We start from the raw sequence: 25,955 nt of genomic DNA on the forward strand, positions 1-25,955 counted from the left end.
CCCAGGTAAATGAAAATACATGTCCTCATTGAGATTTGTATGTGAATGTTCACAGCAGCTTTATGTACAGTAGCCAAAAACTGAAACAACCCAAATGTCTATCAGGAGGTGAATGGATAATTAGAATGTGGTATACTCATACCATGGAATAAAAAAGTACAAATTACTGTTACAAAGAAAAACGTGGATGAATTTCACAAATATTACAAGTGAAAGAAACCAGACAGAAAAGAGCACATACTGAATGATTCTATTTGTATAGAAAATACCAGCTAATCTATAGTGATAAAAGCAGATTGGTGGTTACCTGGGGCCAAGGGTGGAGGAAAAAATGGACTGCAAGAGCACAAGGAAACTTTTAGGATGGTGGAAATGTCTTATACTTGATTGTGGCAGTAGTTCCATAGGTGAATATAACTGTCAGAACTCATAAAATTATATACTTTAAAGGGATACAGTTGTTGTATATAAATTATACCTTAATAAAGTTGATTTTAAAAGAAAAAATGATTCATTTATATGCTTAGCAAGTTTATATAGTATTTCTCCAAGTGATTTAGTGATACAACAAAGTTTGAGTACTTGCTATTTGCAAAAAAAAAGTCGTTCTGGGAAAACAAAAGCACAACACATTATTATGTACATGTTAAAAGAACCAGATTGTGAAAGGAGTATTTCACATTACCTTGGTTAATCTTATGTGTCTATGTATTTACTGAGAGTTTGAATTATTTCAAAATCCTGAGCTTTTTGTAGTTTTATTATATAAAAGAGTGAGACTTTTAGTGTAGGTGATTGAAGCAGCGAAACAAATTATTTAATTTTGGGTTACATCAGATAAAATAAAGATAATAACCGTGTTCCTCAATCTTATTTCACACTAAATGGAAATTGTTTTTTTAGGCAATTGTTCTCTGTTTTCGACTACACTTCACAAAAGATAATATTACAAATAATACAGCTGCTGCTACAGTGCGACAAGTTGTTACTGTTGTTTTTGAGAGGATGGTTGCTGAAGATGAACGACACAGAGGTAAAGTGAAAAAAGTTGTTTCCTTTTGACAGTGGGTGGCTCTAACATACATGCTTTTCTCTTTTATTGATTGTCAGCCATTCCCCTATGAACTTAGGCTACCTAAAAATTAGAATACTTTAAAAAGTATGTTTATTTTAACTTCATTATTATTGATAATGGCAATTCAAAAGATAAATCCCCCATAATTTTATCACCCTAAGAAGTGGACTCTATTTTCCATGTTTATTTCTAACATATTCATAATTTCATATTGAAGATGATAATTTCACATTTCACACCAGATGTTGCATTATAAGTATTTTTAGCCAAACATTACATTGTATGAATTTTTCATGTTATTTTTTTTATTTTTGTAATTGAAATTTTAATGGTTGCATTATATTTTGTGGCTATTCTATAATTTAATGAACTGCTTATGTTCAATAGTTTAGTATTGTTTTGAGTGTCTTCCTACATATATATTTCCATCTGAATTATTTCTTTAGGGTAAAGTCCCAAGAGTGAGCTTCCCTCATGTGAATCTTTGTCTCTGCCAGTTAACATGTATTAATCAAGAATATTTATATTATGTAAAGTTTAATATTTTCATATTTTCATCAAATACTTGTAATTTTTAGCATCTTTTTCTTTGTGATTTACAACATTTCCTAAAAACTTAGAAACATGTCCTGTCACAGAGCTTACAGATACTATGTTTCTGTTATAATTTTTATAATTTGATAACTTTTAACATTTTTTTCATTTGTTACCCTTATTGGATGAAACGTAAATTTTTTCCCGTGATCAGTTGAAAAGATCATAAGGTGCTACCAAGAGCAACCTCTCTGTTTTATGGAGTCAAGAAACAAAAGATTAAACTTTTTTTTCCCTTTAGATAGTTTTTTCTTTCCCCTTAAACTCTTCATATTAGCAATCTTTCATATCATTTGGTGTTTTTTTGGTAATACTGGTAAAAAACGGCAATACTAGTAAGTAATGATAATGCTGCCTACTCTAATAATTGCTTCACTTTTCCTGAAATTAACCATTGGTCAGATTTTTCACATTCAGTTTCAGACATTTAATCTGTTGGTTTATTAGAATATTCCCACTGACTTTGGTCTCACTTTTCCTAGGGGAAATGCAGGTGGAATTCTAGCAGTTTGGAATATTAAGGAATTAAACTTAAGGGATAAAAGAGGGCAGTTCTCCAGTTTGAATGTCTTGTATATTCATAATCTCAATATAAGTTCTGGATTGGTAGTTTTGGCTGTGTGTCTCTAAAGACTAATATCTCATTTAATACTTTCTAATAAGGTAGAAAATACTTAGAAACTCTTTCTTTTCAAGTAGTCATTGAATCAACATTTATTCAAAACAGACTGTCATAACTTACAGGGAATGATATCTTCTTAGTATTCAAAGAAATTGGGAAGCCCCAGTCTAGTTGACTCTTAGCTATTCAATACCTGTGACTGACATAGTACTTGTGGCAGATCAAGCAGCTAATTCTTTTGAAGATGGAGAGATGATAGAGAAATTAACCATGTGATAAATATTTATATGTTTGATATTTAATGGTACATTCAAAGATCATGTGGATTTTAAATCCATGAAATAAAGAGACTGGAGAAAGGGGTACTGAGAAAATCAAATGTATGTGTAAAGATACTAAGTTTATTAAAATGAATGTAAGATAGTGAAGAGTGATTTTTATGGCATTTTGTATAAAAATGGGATTCCCAATTTTTCTTTCCATTTTGGAGGCATGGTTCTGAAGTTATTAAGTTTATAATTCTATAAATAAGTATTTATTTTAAACATACCTTTTAGACAGTATATATGATTTATTAAAGGTCATTATGAACTCCTAAAACCCCTCTAATTTTGATTGCAGATGTTGTAGAACAACCAGTACTAGTCCAAGGAAATAGTAACAGAAGATCTGTCAGTACCCTCAAACCTTGTGCTAAAGATGCATATATGCTTTTCCAGGTATTTCAGTTGATAAGAATAATTTTTATTATACAATATAGTTTTGTATGAATTTTTGATTTTGGAATTTTGTATCTGATTCAGTTTTTTAAGTGTCATTTTTTTTTAATTGTCCAATTATAAAGTGTCAAAAGAGGTACAGGTTTCCCCCACTATCTGACAGTAGCACATTTCTGTGAAACCTTTCATAAGCCAAAGTGGCCTAAAGTGAAAAAGCAATTACCTTAGTACACAATTACCTAACGAATGCACAAAATAGATCGAGATAAAGCACAGATGCTCACACAGTTCAAAGCTATGGCAGCTTGATGCTGAGATGCTGAGTGTGGTTCCCGGGGAAAGAGCTTGGCGGTACCACTCGCGCTGCCTGGGGTGTGTGCTGCCTCTACTATGGGCTCGCGGCAAAGCAAGTGCTGACACGGTTTTCACTTTTGCCTTTTTTTTTTCCTGAAAAAGTGAAAATCCTCTTCAGATTTCTTCTGGTTAGAGAAAACAGGTGCTAACTTAGGTCTTCTGTAAAAGCTAAGTGGTAAAGCGAACTTTTGAAAAGCCCGTGATACCTGTATTTAAAAAAATTCTAAAACATTAAAGAGCATCTATAGCTAATTAACACGATAAAATGTTATGTTTCACTTTAAGGAAATAAAATGAATTAAACCCTGAACTAGATATATTAGGGATGACTAGTCATATAAAATACTTCCTTTAATAGGAAAATTAAAGTACTAAACTTCTGTTCTACCTAATGTAATTTGATATGCAAATACCTGATTTTTACATTACTTGTCATGAATAAAATAAGATTAACCTGCACTGAAAATTTTATTAATTTTGATTAAAAGGTTAAGTGGTTTTTCATTAAAACCGTGTTAGAATAACAATTTATCTGTGCAGTCTATATATTTAGTTTATTTATATAATCAACTATACAATTAATCAAAATTTGAATTACCAGTACTTAGTTTCTAAGGAGTAAAACCTATTATTTAAGAAGAGATACTTTAAAAAAAATTTTATGAACTATAAAATGAAAGGACATTTCATTCCAGCATGTGAAATATTTTATTTATTTTTTATTCATTGTTTGATTTATTTTCCCAGGACCTTTGTCAGTTGGTTAATGCTGATGCCCCTTACTGGCTAGTAGGCATGACAGAAATGACCCGAACATTTGGCCTCGAATTACTTGAGTCAGTCTTGAATGATTTTCCACAAGTCTTTTTACAAGTAAGCCATTTGTAGTATCTTGCAACAAAATTAATCTTTAATTTTTTCACAGATATTTTTCAAGAGAGTTAATGTATTTTTCCCCCACATTAAAAGATGCAAAAAATTATAACCTCAGACTTTAGACATATAATAATTTGCTGATATCTTAACTTTTGTTGTGCCCAAGCAGTTTGAAATTTTAACATTAGAAGGAATTCCTAGAGTGTCTAGTCAAGCATTTCCCAATCTAAGGGTGTACAGAGGAATGTGGTACGTGAGCTATTTTTATAATATTTAAAAGCCTTAAAAAATTGTTACTAATTTTTTTACTTGTTTATATGCTGCTTTGTGCTTTAACATAATTTAAATGGAAAAAAGAAGTCGTCAATGCTTAATAAATTTAATGTGCTATACAGAATATTTCAAAACAGAAGGTTAATAGGGGAAAAAGTGAGAAAGAATTCAAACTTTTCATTTTATTTGTAAGAAGCTAAAGTCCAAAAGTGATTCAGTGATTTACATGGGGTTCTTTAGTTATTAGCAGATCTTGAACAAAAATTTAGAACTTTTAACTACTACTCTAGCTCCTTTCCCTACCATGCTGCCCCTCCCTAAGTCATCTATTTTATCCTTGCTCTTACCTACAAAATGTGTGAATCAAGTGCAAAAAAAGTAGAAGGTCCTTTAGCCCAAGAGCTGGGACTGAAACTTTTACTACATGGTTCATAATTTTTGGTCCATGTTAGACAACTGTTCAGTGCTTTCAATGATAATGAACAATATTAACTGATGATTCCCTTTCTTGTATTAGTATAGGATAAGTTTAGATACAACTCGACTAATCATCTTGTATAAACTGATAGTTGTAACAGCTACCACTTTGGACTGCCTACTCCATGCTATGACTTTGCTAAATTCCTTATATATCATACTCTCTTTAAGCTGCACAAATGCCTGAGAAGTACCAATTATTCCTACTTTACACAGGAGGAAGCTAAGACTTTAAGAGGGTTAAATAGTTTGTCTAAGGTTTCATAGTTTGTAAGTGCCCTCACCCTTTAGCCACACTGTCATTCTTGTTGTTCCTAAATGACCCAGGTGGACTCCTGCTCCTAGGCCTTTGTACTTCCTGCTTCCTGAACCCGGAATGCTTTTCTCCCATATGGCTTGTTCTCTCACTCTTTTGAGGTCTTTACTCAATGGTCAACCTACCAGATAAACCTTCCCCACCACTGTGTAAAATGGCAGCTTTTTTTCATGGCAGCACCCTTGTCTTTCTTACTCCTTGTTATTTTTCTTTATATCACTTATTTCCTCCTGACATACGTATTTGTACATTAGTTGATCTTCTCACTTCCCCTACAGGAAAGTAAGCTCTATGAGGCAGGGACTTAGTTCACTGTTGTATAGGTGCCTATAGCGGTGCCTGGCATATGACAGGTGTTCAATAAATATTTAAATGAATGAGTGAATGAATTTGTAAATGAATTTGAATTTGACGAGATCGGGCACATTCAGGGTGGTATGGCCATAGACAATGAATTTGAATTTGAAATGTCTATAGTTTGGATTATGTTTTTTAATTTTGTAGGAAAAGATTTGAAAAAATGTTTCCAGATTTATTGTGCCCATAATAAATCTATTCTACTTTATTCTTCCTGCTATAATGCAGAGGAAAAAAAAGAATTATTCTGTGTAAGATCCTAAAATTTATACCTACAAAGTTTTCTTCAAGAGATAAATATTTGCTTTCATTCACTCATTATTCACTCATCCAATCAAAGTTTACCAATCCCTTACAATATGCTAGTTCATGTGTTCAGTGCCAAGGATACAGAATTTAAGTAAGACAGGTAAAATTCCTGCCCTTATGGCACTTACCAATCTAATTGGAAGAAAAACATTGACTGAATGATAAGCCATGATGAGTGCTGTGAGGGAAAAGTATAAAAAGTGCTATGGAAATGAGTAACATAGGTACCAAACCTGGTGGAGAGTTGGTGATGAATGAAGGCTATGAAGCTTTCCCCTGAAAGATAAAGAGTAGTTAGTTGGGGGAAATAGGTAGTATAGGAAAAGAATATTCCAGAGCAGTGACTCTAAGAAAGGATCTCTCTTCTCTTTTAGAAAATGAGCTCTATAAGGGCAGGGACAAAATCGAACTTAACCTTGAATTCCTTTACCTAGCACAGTGCTCGGTACATATTAAAGAGTCAGCAAGTAAATGCTGAATACATCATTGAAATGTGAGGAAAAAAAGCAGTCTTTTACCTTCTTCAAAATAAAATCAGTGAGTTATAGGACTAATTATACTTTATTAGTCAAAGATGACTTTTGGCCTTCTGGCTTGAGCAGTGTGTTGCTTGCTACTAAGGTGGATTACTCTATGGGCAGAACTTTTGCTGGAAAGGATAGTTTATTCAGTTTTGAACTTACTCATTTTGAGATACCTGAGTGTACACAAAATGGCAGTTTAATTTATGCATCGTGAGCTCAGAAGTAAGGTTTTGGGTTAAAGTTATAAATTTAAACTTCACTGGCATATAGTTGCTAATTGAAGATATGGGAGTGAATGAGATCACCTATGGCAATAACATATGGAAGTGAGGACCTGATATTCTGGAGCTCTGAGGAACCTCACTGTTAAATGGTTGGGCACGAGAGGATGAGCATACAAAAGAGACTAAGAACATGGGGGCCAGAAATGTAGGAATGCATCTGAGAGACTGCGGCATAATAAAAGACAAAAGCAGAGAAAACTTCAAGATGAACCAAGTAATCAGTTATGTCAGGTGCTTCAAAGAAATTTGGTAAGACTGAAAGAGCAGTGTTTGCTTTGTCCACAGAGATCATGAGTATAATGAGAATAGTTTCAGTGGAGATGGAGTGGTTGATGGGGGTTGTGGAGGAAACCCAGTTGCAGTTAGTTGAATAGTGAGGGGGAAAAGTGAATAGATAAAACTTTTCAGAGTTGTCTGTAATATTTATGAATTAACCAGTACCTAAGGTTATTTAATAAAGTATGAAAACGGACAACTATGCTTTTCATTTTGTGAAACTACTGTAGATTTGAGAGTAGAATTTCAAATCACTTAACTCTTAAGATCCCATTTTTTGGGGGGAAGAATTAAAAGTACATTAAAATGGATATAAAAGACTAGAAGGATATATATATTTGGAGTCAACAATGATGACTGACTAACTTATCTCTGGGAGGTGAGATGAAGCAAAGCTTTTATTTTTATCTTTTTACTTATCTGTGTTTTCTTTCTTTTTTTTTCCTCTAGTGAAGCTGATTTTTTTCCTTGAATGAACCTGATTTTTTTAAAAAAATACATTTTACAAATTTTGTGATTCTGAACAAATAAACTGCTCTATGCCTTATTTTTCCTTTTTTTTTGGTAAGATTAAAGGATTAGATTGGTAGATTTTTCTTATTGTTTCTTTGTTTGCGGCTTCAATGAAATTGAGATGCTTAAAACAACAGAATAATATATATTTGAGGTTAGACATTAAATGTAGACTGGACCTTGTATTGTCAGTATAATGGGACTACTTTTGGCTAATATAGTCAAAGCATTAATAGGTTAAGGGAGCTTTTCTGCATAATATGCCATGATTATAAGTAAAATTTAAGAATTCTTTGCAAGATTCCCAGACTTTAAAATAATTATGCTTGTTTGTCATTGTGTTTTTATCAGCTCATTGTGTTCTGTTCAAGCAATCTAAGTAGAACAAAATATTAATTAGTAAATCTTCTATGCATGAATAGAATTATCTTTGCAAAATAAAATCTGAATTATATAATTTATTATACTTTATTAATCAGATTTTTTGTCAGCTGCCTATTTGAATGCTTTATCTGTTTGAATTTGTGTAATCTGTTTTCTTTCTTTTGTTCTTTATGTTTTTAATTGCTAGTGTCCTACTAAAATTAAAATTCCTAGTAATAAACATCATTTTAATTCCAAATTATTAAATGTTCCTTTTTAATTTAGATTCTTTTTAAAACTTCTTGAAATATTGTTTGATCTTATATTCTCAAAGAACAATACTAATTTCAGAATTGTGTGTAAAACGGTAAAATAATAAACTGTATAAACTTATAATAAAGCTAAATTATTCATACTGATTATTAAAGATTATTATTAACTGTGAGACTGTTTTATAAGCATTAAGTACAAACTAAGTTAATTCTTTTTTTTTCTTTTTTTTTTTTTTAATCTTTGCAAATAGCATCAGGAATTTAGTTTCCTCCTCAAAGAAAGGGTATGTCCTCTTGTGATAAAGCTCTTTTCTCCAAATATAAAGTTCAGACAAGGTTCCGGCACTTCATCTTCTCCAGCACCAGTTGAAAAACCATATTTTCCTATCTGCATGCGTTTGCTGAGAGTAGTATCTGTTCTGATTAAGCAATTTTACAGTCTTTTGGTAAGTGCTAATTCTCATATGTGTTTGTGTGTGTAATTGCATGAAGTCTCTTCTGAGAAGATGATGTATTTAGCTTTTTCACTTCAGTTAAGCAAACTTTTTTTTTTTGAGTACCTATAGGTACTCTCTTAGGTACTCAAAAGTTCATTCTTCCCTTTCTTATGTTTATGTGGCATTTTTAATGTATGTCAGGAAGAGTCATGGCCTGTTATCAGATTTGGTGAATTCTAGCATTAGAAATCAATTTTTACTTTCAGTCTAATATTATATCTATTTTGCATAAATTTTTGGATGCAGGATATGTTGTGATATTCCAGATCATAATACTTTCAATGTAATGATTGACTCTTAAATATTTTTCAGAGAAAATGGTATATGATGGTATGTTTCTTTTTAATTTTATGTTAAGTCAAATTCAGCATTTTACCTTAATTTTAATTAACAAAAGTAATTGGTTATAGATCATCTATGAAAAGTCAATATGCTAAATGTTAGCGATAACCAACAACATAACAAACTATTAGACCGTATAGGTAGTTTATACTAAATTCTATGGAGACCATTTTAAAAAAAAGGTTTTTTCCATATTTATGTTATACTTGTCATAGATGTTCTTTTCATATTCCAAGTCCATTTATGTAAAATGCATTTAGAAATAGTCTTTATAAGCACTGTAGTTATAATTATTTCTGGCCACGTGAGGTATATCTGTAATATATTTAATACATTGTTTGGCAATACTGTAGGAAATCAAGTCATTTCAGAATGTGTTGCTAAAAATGAAATTAGAACACTCCCTAACACCATACACAAAAATAAACTCCAAATGGATTAAAGACCTAAATGTAAGACCTGATACTATAAAGCTCTTAGAGGAAAACATAGGAAGAACACTCTTTGATGTAAATCACAGCAAGATCTTTTTTGACCCACCTCCTAGAGTAATGAAAATAAAAACAAAAATAAACAAATGGGACCTAATGAAACTTAAAAGCTTTTGCACAGCAAAGGAAACTATAAACAAGACGAAAAGACAACCTCAGAATGGGAGAAAATATTTGCAAACAAATCAACGGACAAAGGATTAATCTCCAAAATATATAAACAGCTCATGCAGCTCAATATTAAAAAAACAAACAACCCAATCCAGAAATGGTCAGAAGACCTAAATAGACATTTCACCAAAGAAGACATACAGATGGCCAAGAGGCACAGGAAAAGCTGCTCAACATCACTAATTATTAGAGAAGTGCAAATCAAGACTACAACGAGGTATTACCTCACACCAGTTAGAATGGGCATCATCAGAAAATCTACAGACAACAAATGCTGGAGAGGGTGTGGAGAAAAGGGAACCCTCTTGCACTGTTGGTGGGAATGTAAATTGATACAGCCACTATGGAGAACAGTATGGAGGTTCCTTAAAAAATCTAAAAACAGAATTACCATATGACCCAGCAGTCCCACTACTGGGCATATACCCAGAGAAAACCGTAATTCAAAAAGACACATGCACCCCAGTGTTCATTGCAGCACTATTTACAGTAGCCAGGTCATGGAAGCAACCTAAATGCCCATGCCGAATGCTATGCTATGCCGAATGGATAAAGAAGTTGTGGTACATATATACAATGGAATATTACTCAGCCATAAAAAGGAACAAAATTGGGTCATTTGTTGAGACGTGGATGGACCTAGAGACTGTCATACGAGTGAAGTAAGTCAGAAAGAGAAAAATATCGTATATTAACGCACATATGTGGAATCTAGAAAAATGGTACAGATGAACCAGTTTGCAAGGCAGAGATGGAGACACATATGTAGAGAACAAATGTATGGAGAACAAGGGGGGAAAGCGAGGAGGGGGGTGATGGTGGTGGGATGAATTCGGAGATTGGGTTTGATGTATATACACTAATATGTATAAAATAGATAACTAATAAGAACCTGCTATATAAGAAAAACAAAGTTAAATTTAAAAAAAAGTGTTGCTATTTAGGGAACTGTAAACTATCAGGGCTTGGTGCCAAGGGTTTAAGAGTCTTTTAAAGTTCTTCTTTTTTAAGAAAGGTAGATTAGTTTCTCTAAAGATGGAAAGCTTTTACCCATCAGCTGTTATATTTTCTGTATTGTGTTTATTTATAGTCTGTTTCTATCCACAAAGAAACTTTTAAAAAAATGTACAGCAGAGTGACAAGATGATAGAATAGGAAGCTCCAGGCACTCTACCCCTCATGGAGACACCAACTTAACAATATACAGAACAGATTGCCCTTGTGAGATCTTTAGAAACCAGCTTAGAAATTACAGCACCCCAGGCAAGTCCAAGGCCAAGAAAAGGTTCATTAGAGTGGATAGGAAAACCCATTGCACTTACCCGCTGTACCTCATCCCACTCCTGGCACAGCACAACATGGTATGATCAAGGGAAATTCCCAATTTATGGCTTCTCCTTCAGGTGGAAAAGAAGGGTGAAATATGCAACCAATATCCTGACTTTTGGGGGTACTGCCCAAGGGACTGATTTTTGTCTCACCTGACTCTTGGACACTTACAAGAAAGACAGAAACATACTTAGATGCCTGGGGGCCTGCTGAGATCAAAGTCAAGCTCTGTGGCTTGCCACAGCACCAGGGAGATTATAGTAACACAGACAGACACCAGGGGAAGCACCAGTACCTTGACTTGATACAGCACCACAGACTGCCGTACTACATACAGACACCAGGGGGAGCTCCTGAGTAGAAATCGGCAAACCTCTTTACCTGGGAAATTACACACATAAGCCCAGAGAGGACACATTGACAGAAAAGGTTTGAGATGACCCCAAAATCTCTAGCTGGGCTGATTGATAAAGATCTTTCCCTGTACAAAGCCAGTCCATAAAGACTAAAAGAGTTAGCTGTTTTTTCAAATGCCCAAATTTCAACAGAAAATAAGAAGACATACAAATAAACAGGAAAACATGGCCTAACCAAAGGAGCAAAATAAACCTCCAGAAACTGTCCCTAAAGAAATGGAGATAAGTGAGTTACCCAACAAAGAATTCAAAATAACCATCACAAAGATGCTCAGAGAGCTAAAAGAGAACACAGACAACTAGTCAGGAAAATGGTATATGAACAAAATGAGAATATCAACAAAGAGAAACTATAAAAAAGAAACAAACAAATTCTGAAGCTGAAGAATACAGTAACTGAATTGAAAAAATTCACTAGAGGAAATAGCAGACTGGATCAAGCAGAAGGAAGAATCAGCAAAGTTGAAGACAGGTATTTGAAATTATCCAGTCAGAGGAGCAAAAAAGAAAAAAGAATGAAGAGACCCTATGGGACACCTCAAGTAGACCAGTATACGCATGTCTAGGAAAAGCGCACCGTGTTTTACTTTCACACTCACAATACCTCTGTAACCAAACGTGGATATTTTTCCCACACTGACCAGTTCTCTGACAGCCAGGTGTCTTACATTTTGATTAAATTCTGACATCTACCAGAGTTAGCACAGGCCCCATAGGTTAAGGGATCAGTCTGCGAGACTGTCCCCTGTTTTAGATGCCAGTCCCAAGTAGTGGATCCCCAGGTTACCAACAACTTCTGTCTAACTTGACTACAAATTGGAGGTTCCCATGACCCCTTCTTGGGGTTCAATAACTTGATAAAGTGGCTCACAGAACCCAGGAAAACATTTTACTTACTTTTGCCAATTTATTAGAAAGGATATTTTAAAGGATACCAATGAACAGGCAGATGAAGAGATACATAGGATGAATTCTGGAAGGGTCCTGAGAGCAGGAGCTTCTGTCCCTGTGAAGCTGGGGTATGCCACCCTTCTGTCATGTAAATGTGTTCACTAACCTGGATGTTCCCCAAACTCCATATTTTGGCGATTTTTAGGGAGGTTTCATCATGTAGGCATGATTGATTATTAACTCAATTTCCACCCCTCTTCCCACTCCAGAGAATGGAGGGTGGGGCTGAAAGTACCAAGCTTCTAATCATGGTTTGCTCTTTCTGGTAACTAACCCCTATCCCAGAGTCCATTGAGAGTTGCCTCATTAGAACAAAAGATACTCCTGTTACCTAGGAAATTCCAAGGGATTTAGGAGCACTGTGTCAGATGCTCCTATCATTCAGGAAATTACAAGGGTTTTAGGAGATGTGTGTCAGGAACCGGGGTCAGAAGTCAATTCTTAGAACAAAAGATGCTCCTAACCACCCCTATTTACAAGGGTTTTAGCAGCTCTCCTAACCTCAGGGGTGGAGACCAACATATATATTTCTTATTATTTCACAATGCATTATGGGAGTCTTAGATGAGGAGGGAAAGGGGCAGAGAGCCTATTTGAAGAAGTAATGGCTGAAACTTCCCAAATTTGAAGAAGGAAGTGGACATACAAATTCATGAAGCTCAAAGAATTCCAACTGGGATTAATTCAAGAGACCTAAACCGAGACACATTATAATCAAGCTGTCAAAAGTCACAGACAAAATATCTTTAAAGCAGAAAAAGAAAAGTGACTCTTCATGTGCAAGGGAGCTTTCATAAGATTTTCAGCAGACTTCTCAGCAGAAACCTTGCCAGCCAGAAGGGAATGGGGTGATATATTCAAAGTACTGAAAGGAAAAACTGTCAATCAAGAATACTAATCAAAACTTTCCTTCAAAACGAAGGAGAAATGAAGTCTTTCCCAGGTGAACAAAAACAGAGAGTTTATTACCTGTGACTAGGCCGAATATATATCACTTCACTATTTATTCCTTAAATATTATCAGAGTTGTCTTCGGAGGGCTTCTCTCTTTTCCCTCTCTAAAATACATGTTTAACTAGTTAAATTAACATAAGACTATAGAAAGAGAAGACATTTCTCCTTTTCCTTTTCATATCCGCTAATCAGAAAAGGAGAACCCAGTCTTTTTTCTGTTCTCCACAATAATACAGCATGCTTACATCTTCACCACGACAAATGCAGAATTCACATTTTGTTTCTGTTCCCAAATCAAGAATTACCAACTTAATTATCTTTTATTTTTATAAAACTTGGTGCTGAATTGTATCCCTTCAAAATTTATATGTTGAAGCCCTAACCCCCCCAACTGTGACAGTATTTGGAGATGAGATCTTTGGGAGATAATTAGGTTAGACGAGGTCATGAAGGTAGGGCCCCCATGATAGAATTAGTGACCTTATACAAAGAGATACTGGAGAGCGTGCTCTCTCTCTCTGTCTAACATGTGAGGACACAGTAGTAACGCAGCCACCTGCAAGCCAGAAAAAGAGCTCTCACCAGAACCCAACCATGCTGCCACCCCGATCTCAGACTTCCAGCCTCTAGAACTGTGAGAAATAAATTTCTGTTATCTAAGCCACCCAGTCTATGGTATTTTGTTATGGCAGCTCAAGCAGACTAAGGCATTTGGTTTCTGTTCACCACTTGTTATCTAGCTGTTCGTCCAGTGACTTTTTCAGAGCTACAGAAATCTTATTCTTTAGTAATTTCAGTTTTAGATGAAATTGCTGTTATTGAGTGCATATATTCTGGATACTAACAAGTACTTTACATTCATTCATTTAGACTTTACTACAACCCTATAAAGCAGGCCTTTGTATTTCTATTTTACAGCTGAAAAAATGAGGTTCAGGATATTTATGTAGTTTGCCTGAGATCATACAGTTTATAAGCTGCAGAGCTAGATGTTAAGTAATTCTTTTACACCCCCAAAACCCACACTCTTAACCCCACTGCATTTTATTCTTCACTGTTTTCTTAGTTCTCATTTCTTCCTCTCGCCAAGGCTGCCAGTGCCAAGTTTCCTGTACTGCTCCTCTACCATTCTCTGTATTTTGATCTTAGTCTCCTCGATTTGGGGGGACAGAATGGGGAGAGATAAAAGCACAACCAGCTACAGTAAAGATTGAATGTTGCTGTTTGAAGGAAGAGAAAAGCCTGCTTCTATTCTTCACTTATCAATTGGGCGTGATGACCAGCTGGTAAAACTTCCCTTCATAACAAGGCAGCTCTAGGACTGTGCTGCAAAGATGAATTCTTCAGATATGACATTAATTCCTCAGTGTTATAATTTGTTACATGGAGACTTGACTCATTAGTATGGAACAGTTCAGACATTCTAGTTTCTCCAAGGGCAAATGTTAGAAGTGTGGTTGTTGTGGGGTGAGATACGTGATTGATGTGGAATGCATCTCTCTTATTTCTCCTGTGTTTTCTATATTTAAACCTGGAAATGATACATCTTAAAGGACATACTAGAGTAGTAATTCTTATACTTTTTGGTTGTAGGACCCCTTTATACTCTTTAAAAATATTGAGGAGCTTTCATTTATGTGGATTATTTCTAACATTATTTACTGTATTAAAAATTAAGTCTGAGATGATACTAAAACTCATTACATGTTAACAGAAAAATTTATTTTCGTGAAAGGTACCTATATTTTCCAAAGGAAAAAAAAACATTGTTTTATATTTTTTGCAAATTTCTTTAATGTCTGGCTTAATAGAAGATAGCTGGATTCTCGTACCTTCTTCTATTTTCATTATTTTGTGATATGTTGTTTTGGTCAAAGCATATGAAGAAAATCTGTCCTCACAATGATATATAGTTGGAAAAGGCAGAATTATTTTAATGGCATTTTCAGGTAATAGTATATATTCTTCTTCGACCTTATACCAAACTGAACCAGTGACTCTTTCTTAAAGGTGTAGAATATGAAACCATGGTAATGACATTTTTATACTCTGTTACGTTAAAATTCATTGATTCATCTGATGCTTCAATTGTATCCTTTACCCATGCATCATTTATTATGGTTGAGCAAATGTTCCAAATGTTAATACTTTATACAGTACCAAAAATCACACGTGTTAATATCAGCAACCATTTATCAGAAGAGTCTTTTGTTTTTAAAAAGCTGTCAAGGTCACAACAGCAGATATAAGTTTTCCAAAATTCTAATATTTGTTTGAAAGCTTGAATCTTATCATTGACAATAAATACTGTCCATTGTTTCCCCAAAAGTGACAGGCTTACTTGGTTAATTTTTGAGAAAATATCTGCAATATACACAAGTCTAAATAGTCATAGTTTGCCATATACTCTTTTAGTTAAAATGGTTCTCATAGGAGAAAAAAAGTGATTAGGTCAGTTCCCAGCTGTGCCTTTCCTTCAGACAGCCATTGTACTTTGATACACAGCAAAAGTACTTCATGTGTACTTCCTGTTTTGTCACACAGAAAATTACAAAGACATGCACGTATGGGTCAGATTTAATAAAATCAATAATTGTATTTTATTTGTTATTTGTTATTTTATTTTTATTCATTGTGATTGTGGTCCTTAGGTGAAACAGACCCTTTTATTTTTCTTAACTGTGTGTGATGGTGAAGAATACAATGACACTAGTACAGTTCGGTGCTACTGCCTTGATCTTGCTAAAGCACCAGCTGTTTCACCCACCACTGTGTTGAGTCATCAGTACAAATGTCAATACATTAAAAATGGCAAGTAATATCTTAGTCTTATTATGAAAATAGTGTGATGTTACAGATGTAATGAAATGGTCTGAGGGACCACACTTTGGGAACCACTGCACTGGAGAATCAGTGTTCTTCCCCAGTATTCACCAGCTTATCTCTTATTCTATCAAGTAGCTCAGGGCGGAGAAGATAACTAATCTTCTGTTAATATATAGAGAGTGATTAGAAGAAATTAGAATGCTCCAGTCATTCAGGTACAGATATAATATAGGTAGTACACTATATTCTTTCCACGTTCTGTCATCTGAGCTAGGTGCTCTTCTGCTCTCTGATACACTTAGGCTCCATGCCCAGATGTCTTTTTTAGGAACATATCTTTAAGGAGTTTACTAAACTTAGTTGTAAGTGGCAAGCATATCTCTTTTCTGCCTTTGACTTACTGCTTTTAAAAAGGAATGAATGGGCTAAATTGACTTGTGCAACTTAATTTTCCACGTCTTTACATATATTTCTCTCACAAAGGATCTTATCACTAACAAATCCACTAGCTCTAAGGTTGTTAGCACTAAACAGCTCCTGAGAAATAGACTCCTGCATTTAAATATTCTACAAGACTTTCTTCATTGTCTCCTAAGCAAACAGTTATCTTATGTACATGATACCTTATCAGACATCTATGTGGTATTTCGATGAAAATTTCCACCAGGATGGCTTTGATTCATCTTAAACATCAGTTGTCTCTTGACTATTATTTGGTACCAAAGGACTATAGGAATTCAGAAACATTCATCACCCTTCATGTTAGTATAATGGTGTTCACGGAGTACTTTTGTGCCACAAGAGTTGGACTTGGACCATAGATACCTGTTTCATATGAGTGCAGCCTCTTGGGGGAAAGGCTTAACTTAGATTCACAATAGGCACCTTCCATTGATAGATACCCTTGAGGACAATTCATTGTCCTCAGCCACTAGTTCTCTGATCAGAGTTTCACACTTGGCAAGGAGGGAAGAAGCAAGAGCAAAGCTCCAGACCTCAGGAGAGAGGCTCTCTCTTTTACCCAAATCACAAGATTTTAGTGGCTGTAGTATAAAATTGAGTGATTGTTTGATTTGTACTGTAGTCACTTTTTCATAGGAGAGGAAATGAAAGGAAACTCTTCAAGGCAAGTTTTATAACATTAATAATTCCTTTGGCTGTGATGTACTTGATGTTTCTGAGAGCCTTTATTTTCTGGCTTGAAAACCTAACCAGTGAGCTTTAATTCTGTCACCATTTTAAATTCTACTTTTACTCTAAAGCAGATAGTACACATTTTGAAGGACCTACTCATGTTAAAACTCTTCAGTAGATAAAACTGTTGCCCAGTGAGTGAGTCACTAGCATGATTCTCTCCTTTTCAGTTCTTTACAAAAAGGGGTAATTTTATTTAGAAAAAATAGTAAGCACTGTGCATTTGCATGTCACTTTGTCATCTTTAGGGGATTTTTTTACCCTTATATTTTTCTCATTTGAGGTCTCAGGAAGGTGCAGGTACTTTTATCCTGTATTTATAAGAAGTTACCTAGCTTGTTGTCATCTACAAAGTTGGTGGGTAAAGAAGCTGAACCATGTGATTTCTGATCTAGTGCTTTTCAACCATATCAAGTTTAGGACAGTGACAAAGCTCTGCCTTATGACTTACCCAGTCATAGCAGTCTAAGGATGAAATTGTTTTTAGTTATCCCTCCTACTTTATCCTCATAATTATGTCCTATTTTTAAGCATCTACCTAAAAGGCATTAGAAAATACCAACTGCTAAGACTTTGGGCTAAAATCCTGAGGGCTCCTCTATTCTCACAATTCCTTGCCTCGCATTATGCTCACTCATTTTGGAGCACCCCCAGCTAAAACGTCCAATAACCTGCTGTCCTTGGTGTGGAAGTATGATTTAGTTTGGCCTAGTGATCACAATGTCAGGTTAATTCTTACCTCCCAGAGGTCCTGCTGTGTCCTCAACAAATATGTAACAGAAACAACCTTTGAATAAACTGGTTACTTTTCGTTTGTTCATTCGTTCAGTTATCAGACATTTAATGAATAATGTCAAGAATATGCTTTAAATGTTGTTATTTATTTATAAAGAGCTTGCAAAGGAGGTGGTTTATATTAATACCAAAGGTAATAACTAATAGTTAATAATGCAAAACTATGTACCAAGCCTTGTTCTGAATACTTTATATATCTTAACACCTGTCAACTGCTACAGGTTCCTTCTTGTTTTCCTACTAGAAAATATATGCTAAACATTCTTTGGCTTATTGCCTCTTTGTTTCTTAAGCAGCATAAGAACATATGGAAAAAGTGATATTAATGAAGGGTACATGAGTGTACATGATACATGCTGCCTTCCAGGAATGAGGATGGCATGATGGTGCATAGTGCTTTCTAAAGAATAGGTATAAAAGATGAACCATGTTAGAAGATCATTAGTGTGAGTTTTTGATGCTATATTTAGAGAGACACTGATTATTTTTACTGCTATCTTTTCCATATATAACTACTTTTCCCTTCTTTTCTTTTTCTCTGCTCCCCATTATGGATCATACTTTATGTAAAATTAAAAGATTTTATTGGTTTGTCCATAGGAGTAAGAATAAGAATATAATTTATAATTCTTAGATTTAAAGAAATATTATTAAAAATGTTGTATTTTTTAGGTAACTGAATGTGAAATATTTCTGTCACTTCTGGTGAAATTTCTGGATGCAGATAAACCACAGTGGCTACGAGCTGTTGCGGTGGAATCAATACACAGACTCTGTGTGCAGCCTCAGCTATTGAGGTAAAACCTCAGCAATATTTTGTTAAATGGATAGGTTAATATTTATGCTAGCAGGAAGAGCTTAAATATTTATTTCAAATAATAATGATTTCTAAACAAAGAAAATTGTATATTGTATGTATATGGAGGGGTGTAGGTGTGGGCAAAAAGTGTGGTTAGGGGTTGCCATCAATTGAATTTACTGAGTTAATATGGCCAAGATAATTTTTTTAGAACACTGACCTCATTCTGAGCCTTTGTCCAGAGTTAGTAAAAATCACTCAGGTGTGATGAAGAAGTTTTAAGTATAGCATTGAGACTGATTTATCAACATTACTTGCTATTAAAAAAAGTTAAAAATTTTTAATCAAATATTTTCTCCAGAAACATTTAAAATTATTTTACAGGTCATTTTGTCAGTCCTATGATATGAAACAGCATTCTACCAAGGTTTTTCGTGATATTGTGAATGCACTGGGATCTTTTATCCAGTCCTTGTTTCTTGTCCCTCCTACTGGAAATCCTGCTACGACAAACCAAGCTGGTAAAGGCTTAGTCATATTTTGGTTTTTACATTCTGCCATAATTTACAATATTCAGTATTCTGAGAGGATATTTATAGAAATCCTGTGACTAGAGAAATTGAGGTTACCTAAATATATATTTATTTTATAATATTTTATTATATTTCTTTATAATATTTTATGTTGTATATATAAATATAAAGATTTACACTTAAAGAATAATTTGATCTCACTGAGGTAACTATGTTTATTTCTTTCCAGAATATATTTTCTTCTCTGATATACTTTCAGTTCCTCTCATCACATAAGAACAAAAGTTTAGATGCTAATTTTCATTTTAGAAGAATCTTCATTTGGTGCCTCTCTTTAAAGAGTGTGGTTACTACTAAGGTAGTAACTAAGGAGGTCTGTTAGTCATTCTTTTAACAAAACAGGTGAACATGATTTAAGTTTGGATCAGTGTATAGCTTCTTGTTCCCTTTAACTTCTTTCTCTTCCATTTTTAACTTTCTGATTAGTGGTCTCTTTTGTCCTTTATTCCCACCTCTGATAAAAAGTGATTTAACAAAAGGTATGTTACATAGTTTGTCAGTATTTTTACTCATTAGTACCTTTTATATAAAGAAGGAAATGGTGTTTTGGGGAAACAGGGAGACTCTCTAGTAGCCAAAATAGGATTGATAAATTTCATTTATTTGTGCAGTATCCATTCCTATAGCATAATTTAAAAAAATTGACCAAGTGTTTGAATATTATGGATTTGTAATTAAGTAGTAAATTGGTGTCTTTGCTTGCTTTCCCTTATCTAACAGGAAGCAATAATTCAGGTGGCCCTGTCTCAGCACCAGCTAACTCAGGAATGTTGGGGATTGGTGGAGGTGTTACTTTGCTACCAGCATTTGAATATAGGGGAACTTGGATACCTATTCTGACTGTAACAGTACAAGGCAGTGCTAAAGCAACCTAGTAAGTAGTAGTAACATTATTTTGTAAGGAATGTTATTGTTGGGGTTTATATTTTATACTAAAATGTTTCTCTCCGTTATATTTAAAATTTTAGACCTACTATTTCTAACATATTTAAGAACTAATTTTCTTTTGTCATATTTTGAGAATTTTATCTAGGACTGGATTTTGTTTGTTTTCTTTTGTACTACTTGAGGACTGTTAACAGCATTATAAAACAGAATGTGATTTCTTTACCTAAGGACCTATCCACTTGTTCTGTATGGCTTTTTGATTTAAGTATGTGGCTTGATTTCAGGCCTTGTGGACTTAGGTCTTCTGATACTGAGTTACCTTCAGCAAATTAGTTTACCTATTTAAAAATCTCAGTGCACTCAACTATAAAATGGGAGTAGTGATATATCTACCTTTCAGGATTCTCTATGTGAATAGTTAAGTGTTTGGCTGATCACACTTTTAGGGTTTAACACATGGAACTTTTAGTTTAATTAATTAAAGTGTTTAATGGATTCCACATGTGTTATTTAAAAATTTGTCATTAGACATTTCAGTTTAACAACTACATATTCAGCAGTGTATTGTTGATTTTTCTTAAGTAAGTCTTAGTGAACTGTAGTGCTTACAGAGATAAAGCAACCGATACTACATGTGTTTAACATTGCCACAGTTGTGAGGCAGTTAATTAATATATTTTGAGTAATTGATATGCATAATTAAAACACTGTTCCAGTGACAGTAAATCAAGACTTAAACTGTGAAGCAGAATCTCTGACTAGTTTAAATCATGAATTTGTATGATATGTCAGCCTGCATTGTATCATCACAATGATATTTTACTGTGCAGCTTTTTATTTTGCCTAAAATTGTAAAAGTAAAGAGTCATGGAGGACTGAAATATTGTTATTCTTAGTCACTTAAAAGATTGAAGTTACTGTCTCATGCAGGCTTTGCCTTGCTACAGAGGCTAATGATTGAGTATACTAGAGTATCAGGTTGTAAAAGAATCAGATTTCTAGCACTGAAGGAGATGTTAATAATTATCTCATTCATTATCCCACCTCATTTTTTAAATTGAAACAATCCCAACACAGAACAAAATTGCTGCTCTTGTGGACCTTACATTTTAGTGAGTGAGATAGTCAATAAAGATGCAAATAAACATACAGTATCATATTGGGTAGTGGTTAACTGTTTGAAGAAAAAGCAAGTTATAAGGGTGTAGAGAGTGATCACAGTGAAGCTAGGAACAGAAAGGATATATCTGAGGAAATAAGAGTAAGCAAAGACATAATTATTACTTTTTTAACATCTTTATTAGAGTATAATTGCTTTACAATGTTGTGTTAATTTCTGCTCTATAACAAGGTGAATCAGCTCTATGTATACATATATCCCCATATCTCCTCCCTCTTGGGTCTCCCTCCTACCCTCCCTATCCCACCCTTCTAGGTGGTCACAAAGCACCAAGTTGATCTCCCTGTGCTATGTGGCTGCTTCCCACTAGCTATCGATTTTACGTTTGGTAGTGTATATATGTCCATACCACTCTCTCACTTCGTCCCAGCTTACCCTTCCCCCTCCCCGTGTCCTCAAGTCCATTCTCTACAACTGCATCTTTATTCCTGTCCTGCCCCTAGGTTCTTCAGAACCTTTTTTTTTAAGATTCCATGTATATGTGTTAGCATACGGTATTTGTTTTTCTTATTCTGACTTACTTCACTCTGTATGACAGATTCTAGGTCCATCCACCTAACTACAAGTAACTCAATTTCGTTTCATTTTATGGCTGAGTAATATTCCATTGTATATATGTGCCACATCTTCTTTATCCATTCATCTGTTGATGGACACTTAGGTTGCTTCCATGTCCTAGCTATTGTAAATAGTGCTGCAGTGAACATTGTGGTACATGACTCTTTTTGAATTATGGTTTTCTCAGGGTATATGCCCAGTAGTGGGATTGCTGGGTCGTATGGTAGTTCTATTTTTAGTTTTCTAAGGAATCTCCATACTGTTTTCCATAGTGGCTGTATCAATTTACATTCCCACCAACAGTGCAAGAGGGTTCCCTTTTCTCCACACCCTCTCCAGCATTTATTGTTTGTAGATTTTTTGATGATGGCCATTCTGACTGGTATGAGGTGCTACCTCATTGTAGTTTTGATTTGCATTTCTCTAATGATTAGTGATGTTGAGCATCCTTTCATGTGTTTGTTGGCAATCTGTATGTCTTCTTTGGAGAGATGTCTGTTTAGATCTTCTGCCCATTTTTGGATTGGGTAGTTTGTTTTTTGATATTGAGCTGCATGAGCTGCTTGTAAATTTTGGAGATTAATCCTTTGTCAGTTGCTTCATTTGCAAATATTTTCTCCCATTCTGAGGGTTGTCTTTTCGTCTTGTTTATGTTTTCCTTTGCTGTGCAAAAGCTTTTAAGTTTCATTAGATCCCATTTGTTTATTTTTGTTTTTATTTCCATTTCTCTAGGAGGTGGGTCAAAAAGGATCTTGCTGTGATTTATGTCATACAGTGTTCTTCCTGTGTTTTCCTCTAAGAGTTTTATAGTGTCTGGTCTTACATTTAGGTCTTTAATCCATTTAGAGTTTATTTTTGTATATGGTGTTAGGCAGTGTTCTAATTTCATTCTTTTACATGTAGCTGTCCAGTTTTCCCAGCACCACTTATTGAAGAGGCTGTCTTTTCTCCATTGTATATTCTTGCCTCCTTTATCAAAAATAAGGTGGCCATATGCACGTGGGTTTATCTCTGGCCTTTCTATCCTGTTCCATTGATCTATATTTCTGTTTTTATACCATACTGTCTTGATTACTGTAGCTTTGTAGTATAGTCTGAAGTCAGGGAGCCTGATTTCTCCAGCTCCAGTTTTCTTTCTCAAGATTGCTTTGGCTATTCACGGTCATTTGTGTTTCCATACAAATTGTGAAATTTTTTGTTCTAGTTCTGTGAAAAATGCCATTGGTAGTTTGATAGGGATTGCATTGAATATGTAGATTGCTTTGGGTAGTATAGTCATTTCACATTGTTGATTCTTCCAATCCAAGAACATGGTATATCTCGCCTTCTGTTTGTATCATGTTTAATTTCTTTCATCAGTGTCTTATAGTTTTCTTCATACAGGTCTTTTGCCTCCTTAGGTAGGTTTATTCCTAGGTATGTTATTCTTTTTGTTGCAGTGGTAAATGGGAGTGTTTCCTTAATTTCTCTCTCAGATTTTACATCATTAGTGTATAGGAATGCAAGAGATTTCTGTGCATTAATTTTATATCCTGCTACTTTACCAAATTCATTGATTAGCTCTAGTAGTTTTCTGGTAGCATCTTTAGGATTCTCTATATATAATATCATGTCATCTGCAAACAGTGACAGCTTTACTTCTTTTCCGATTTGGATTCCTTTTATTTCTTTTTCTTCTCTGATTGCTGTGGTTGAAAATTCCAAAACTGTTGAATAATAGTGGTTGAGACTGGAAGACCTTGTCTTGTTCCTGATCTTAGAGGAAATGGTTTCAGCTTTTCATCATTGAGAACTATGTTGGCTGTGGGTTAGTCATATATGGCCTTTATTATGTTGAGGTAAGTTCCCTCTGTGCCTGCTTTCTGGAGGGTTTTTCTCATAAATGTGTGTTGAATTTTGTCAAAAGCTTTTTCTGCAGCTATTGACATGATCATATGGTTTTTCTCTTTCAGTTTGTTAATATGGTTTATCACATTGATTGATTTGCGTATATTGAAGAATCCTTGCATTCCTGGGGTATACCCCACTTGATCATGGTGTATGATCTGTTTAATGTGCTGTTGGAGTCTGTTTGCTAGTATTTTGTGGAGGATTTTTGCATCTATGTTCATCAGTGATATTGGCCTGTAGTTTTCTTTCTTTGTGACATCTTTGTCTGGTTTTGGTATCAGGGTGATGGTGGCCTTGTAGAATGAGTTTGGGAGTGTTCTTCCCTCTGCTATATTTTAGAAGTGTTTGAGAAGGATAGGTGTTAGCTTTTCTCTAAATGTTTGATAGAATTCACCTGTGAAGCCATGTGGTCCTGGACTCCTGTTTGTTGGAAGATTTTTAATCACAGTCTCAATTTCAGTGCTTGTGATTGGTCTGTTTATATTTTCTGTTTCTTCCTGGTTCAGTCTTGGAAGGTTTTGCTTTTCTAAGAATGTGTCCATTTCTTCCAGGCTGTCCATTTTATTGGCATATAGTTGCTTGTAGTAATCTCTCATGATCCTTTGTATTTCTGCCATGTCAGTTGTTACTTCTCCTTTATTCATTTCTAATTCTATTGATTTGAGTCTTCTCCCTTTTTTTCTTGATGAGTCTGGCTAATGGTTTATCAATTTTGTTTATCTTCTCAAAGAACCAGCTCTTAGTTTTATTGATCTTTGCTATCGTTTCCTTCATTTCTTTTTCATTTATTTCTGATCTGGTCTTTATGATTTCTTTCCTTCTGCTAACTTTGGGGGTTCTTTTTTTCTTCTTTCTCTCATTGCTTTAGGTGTAAGGTTAAGTTATTTGAGATGTTTCTTGTTTCTTGAGATAGGATTGTATTGCTCTAAACTTCCCTCTTAGAACTGCTTTTGCTGCATTGCATAGGTTTTGGGTCGTCATGTTTTCATTGTCATTTGTTTCTAGGTATTTTCTGATTTCCTCAGTGATCTCTTGGTTATTTAGTAGTGTATTGTTTAGCCTCCATATGTTTGCTTTTTTACAGGTTTTTTCCTGTAATTGATATCTAGTCTCATAGCGTTGTGGTCAGAAAAGATACTTGATATGATTTCAGTTTTCTTAAATTTACCAAAGCTTGATTTGTGACCCAAGATAGGATCTATTCTGGGGAATGTTCCATGAGCACTTGAGAAGAAAGTGTAATCTGCTGTTTTGGGATGGAATGTCGTATAAATATCAATCAAGTCCATCTTGTTTAGTGTGTCATTTAAAGCTTGTGTTTCCTTATTTATTTTCATTTTGGATGATCTGTCCATTGGTGAAAGTGGGGTGTTAAAGTCCCCTACTATGATTGTGTTACTGTTGATTTCCTCTTTTATGGCTGTTAGCATTTGCATTATGTATTGAGGTGCTCCTATGTTGGGTGCATAAATATTTACAATTGTTATATCTTCTTCTTGGATTGATCCCTTGATCATTTTGTAGTGTCCTTCTTTGTCTCATGTAATAGTCTTTATTTTAAAATCTATTTTGTCTGATATGAGAATTGCTACTCCAACTTTCTTTTGATTTCCATTTGCATGGAATATCTTTTTCCATCCCCTGACTTTCAGTCTGTATGTGTCCCTAGGTCTGAAGTGGGTCTCTTGTAGACAGCATATATATGGGTCTTGTTTTTGTATCCATTCAGCCAGTCTGTGTCTTTTGGTTGGAGCTTTTAATCCATTTACATTTCAGGTAGTTATCGATATGTATGTTCCTATTCCCATTTTCTTAATTGTTTTGGGTTTGTTATTGTAGGTCTTTTCCTTCTCTAGTGTTTCCTGCCTAGAGAAGTT

General features: G+C 34.5%; 1 protein-coding gene across 6 annotated transcripts in view; it reads left to right on the forward strand.

The window, feature by feature from the left end:
• Window positions 1-25,955, forward strand: part of MON2 (MON2 homolog, regulator of endosome-to-Golgi trafficking) — a 147,739-nt gene that overhangs the window by 25,851 nt on the left and 95,933 nt on the right. For 5 of the 6 annotated variants that reach the window (XM_082351172.1, XM_082351173.1, XM_082351174.1 and 2 more), the window contains exons 5-11: window positions 904-1,033; window positions 2,913-3,010; window positions 4,112-4,237; window positions 8,456-8,650; window positions 18,843-18,967; window positions 19,354-19,490; window positions 20,283-20,436. In XM_082351172.1, the coding sequence (XP_082207298.1) occupies window positions 904-1,033; window positions 2,913-3,010; window positions 4,112-4,237; window positions 8,456-8,650; window positions 18,843-18,967; window positions 19,354-19,490; window positions 20,283-20,436 (965 nt within the window). Of the gene's footprint in view, window positions 1-903; window positions 1,034-2,912; window positions 3,011-4,111; window positions 4,238-8,455; window positions 8,651-13,759; window positions 16,167-18,842; window positions 18,968-19,353; window positions 19,491-20,282; window positions 20,437-25,955 lie in introns of those variants that run through there. The other variant, XM_082351177.1, reaches the window with a different exon arrangement.

Source organism: Balaenoptera borealis (assembly GCF_965194805.1).
Source record: "Balaenoptera borealis genome assembly, chromosome: 13".
NCBI lineage: Eukaryota > Metazoa > Chordata > Mammalia > Artiodactyla > Balaenopteridae > Balaenoptera > Balaenoptera borealis.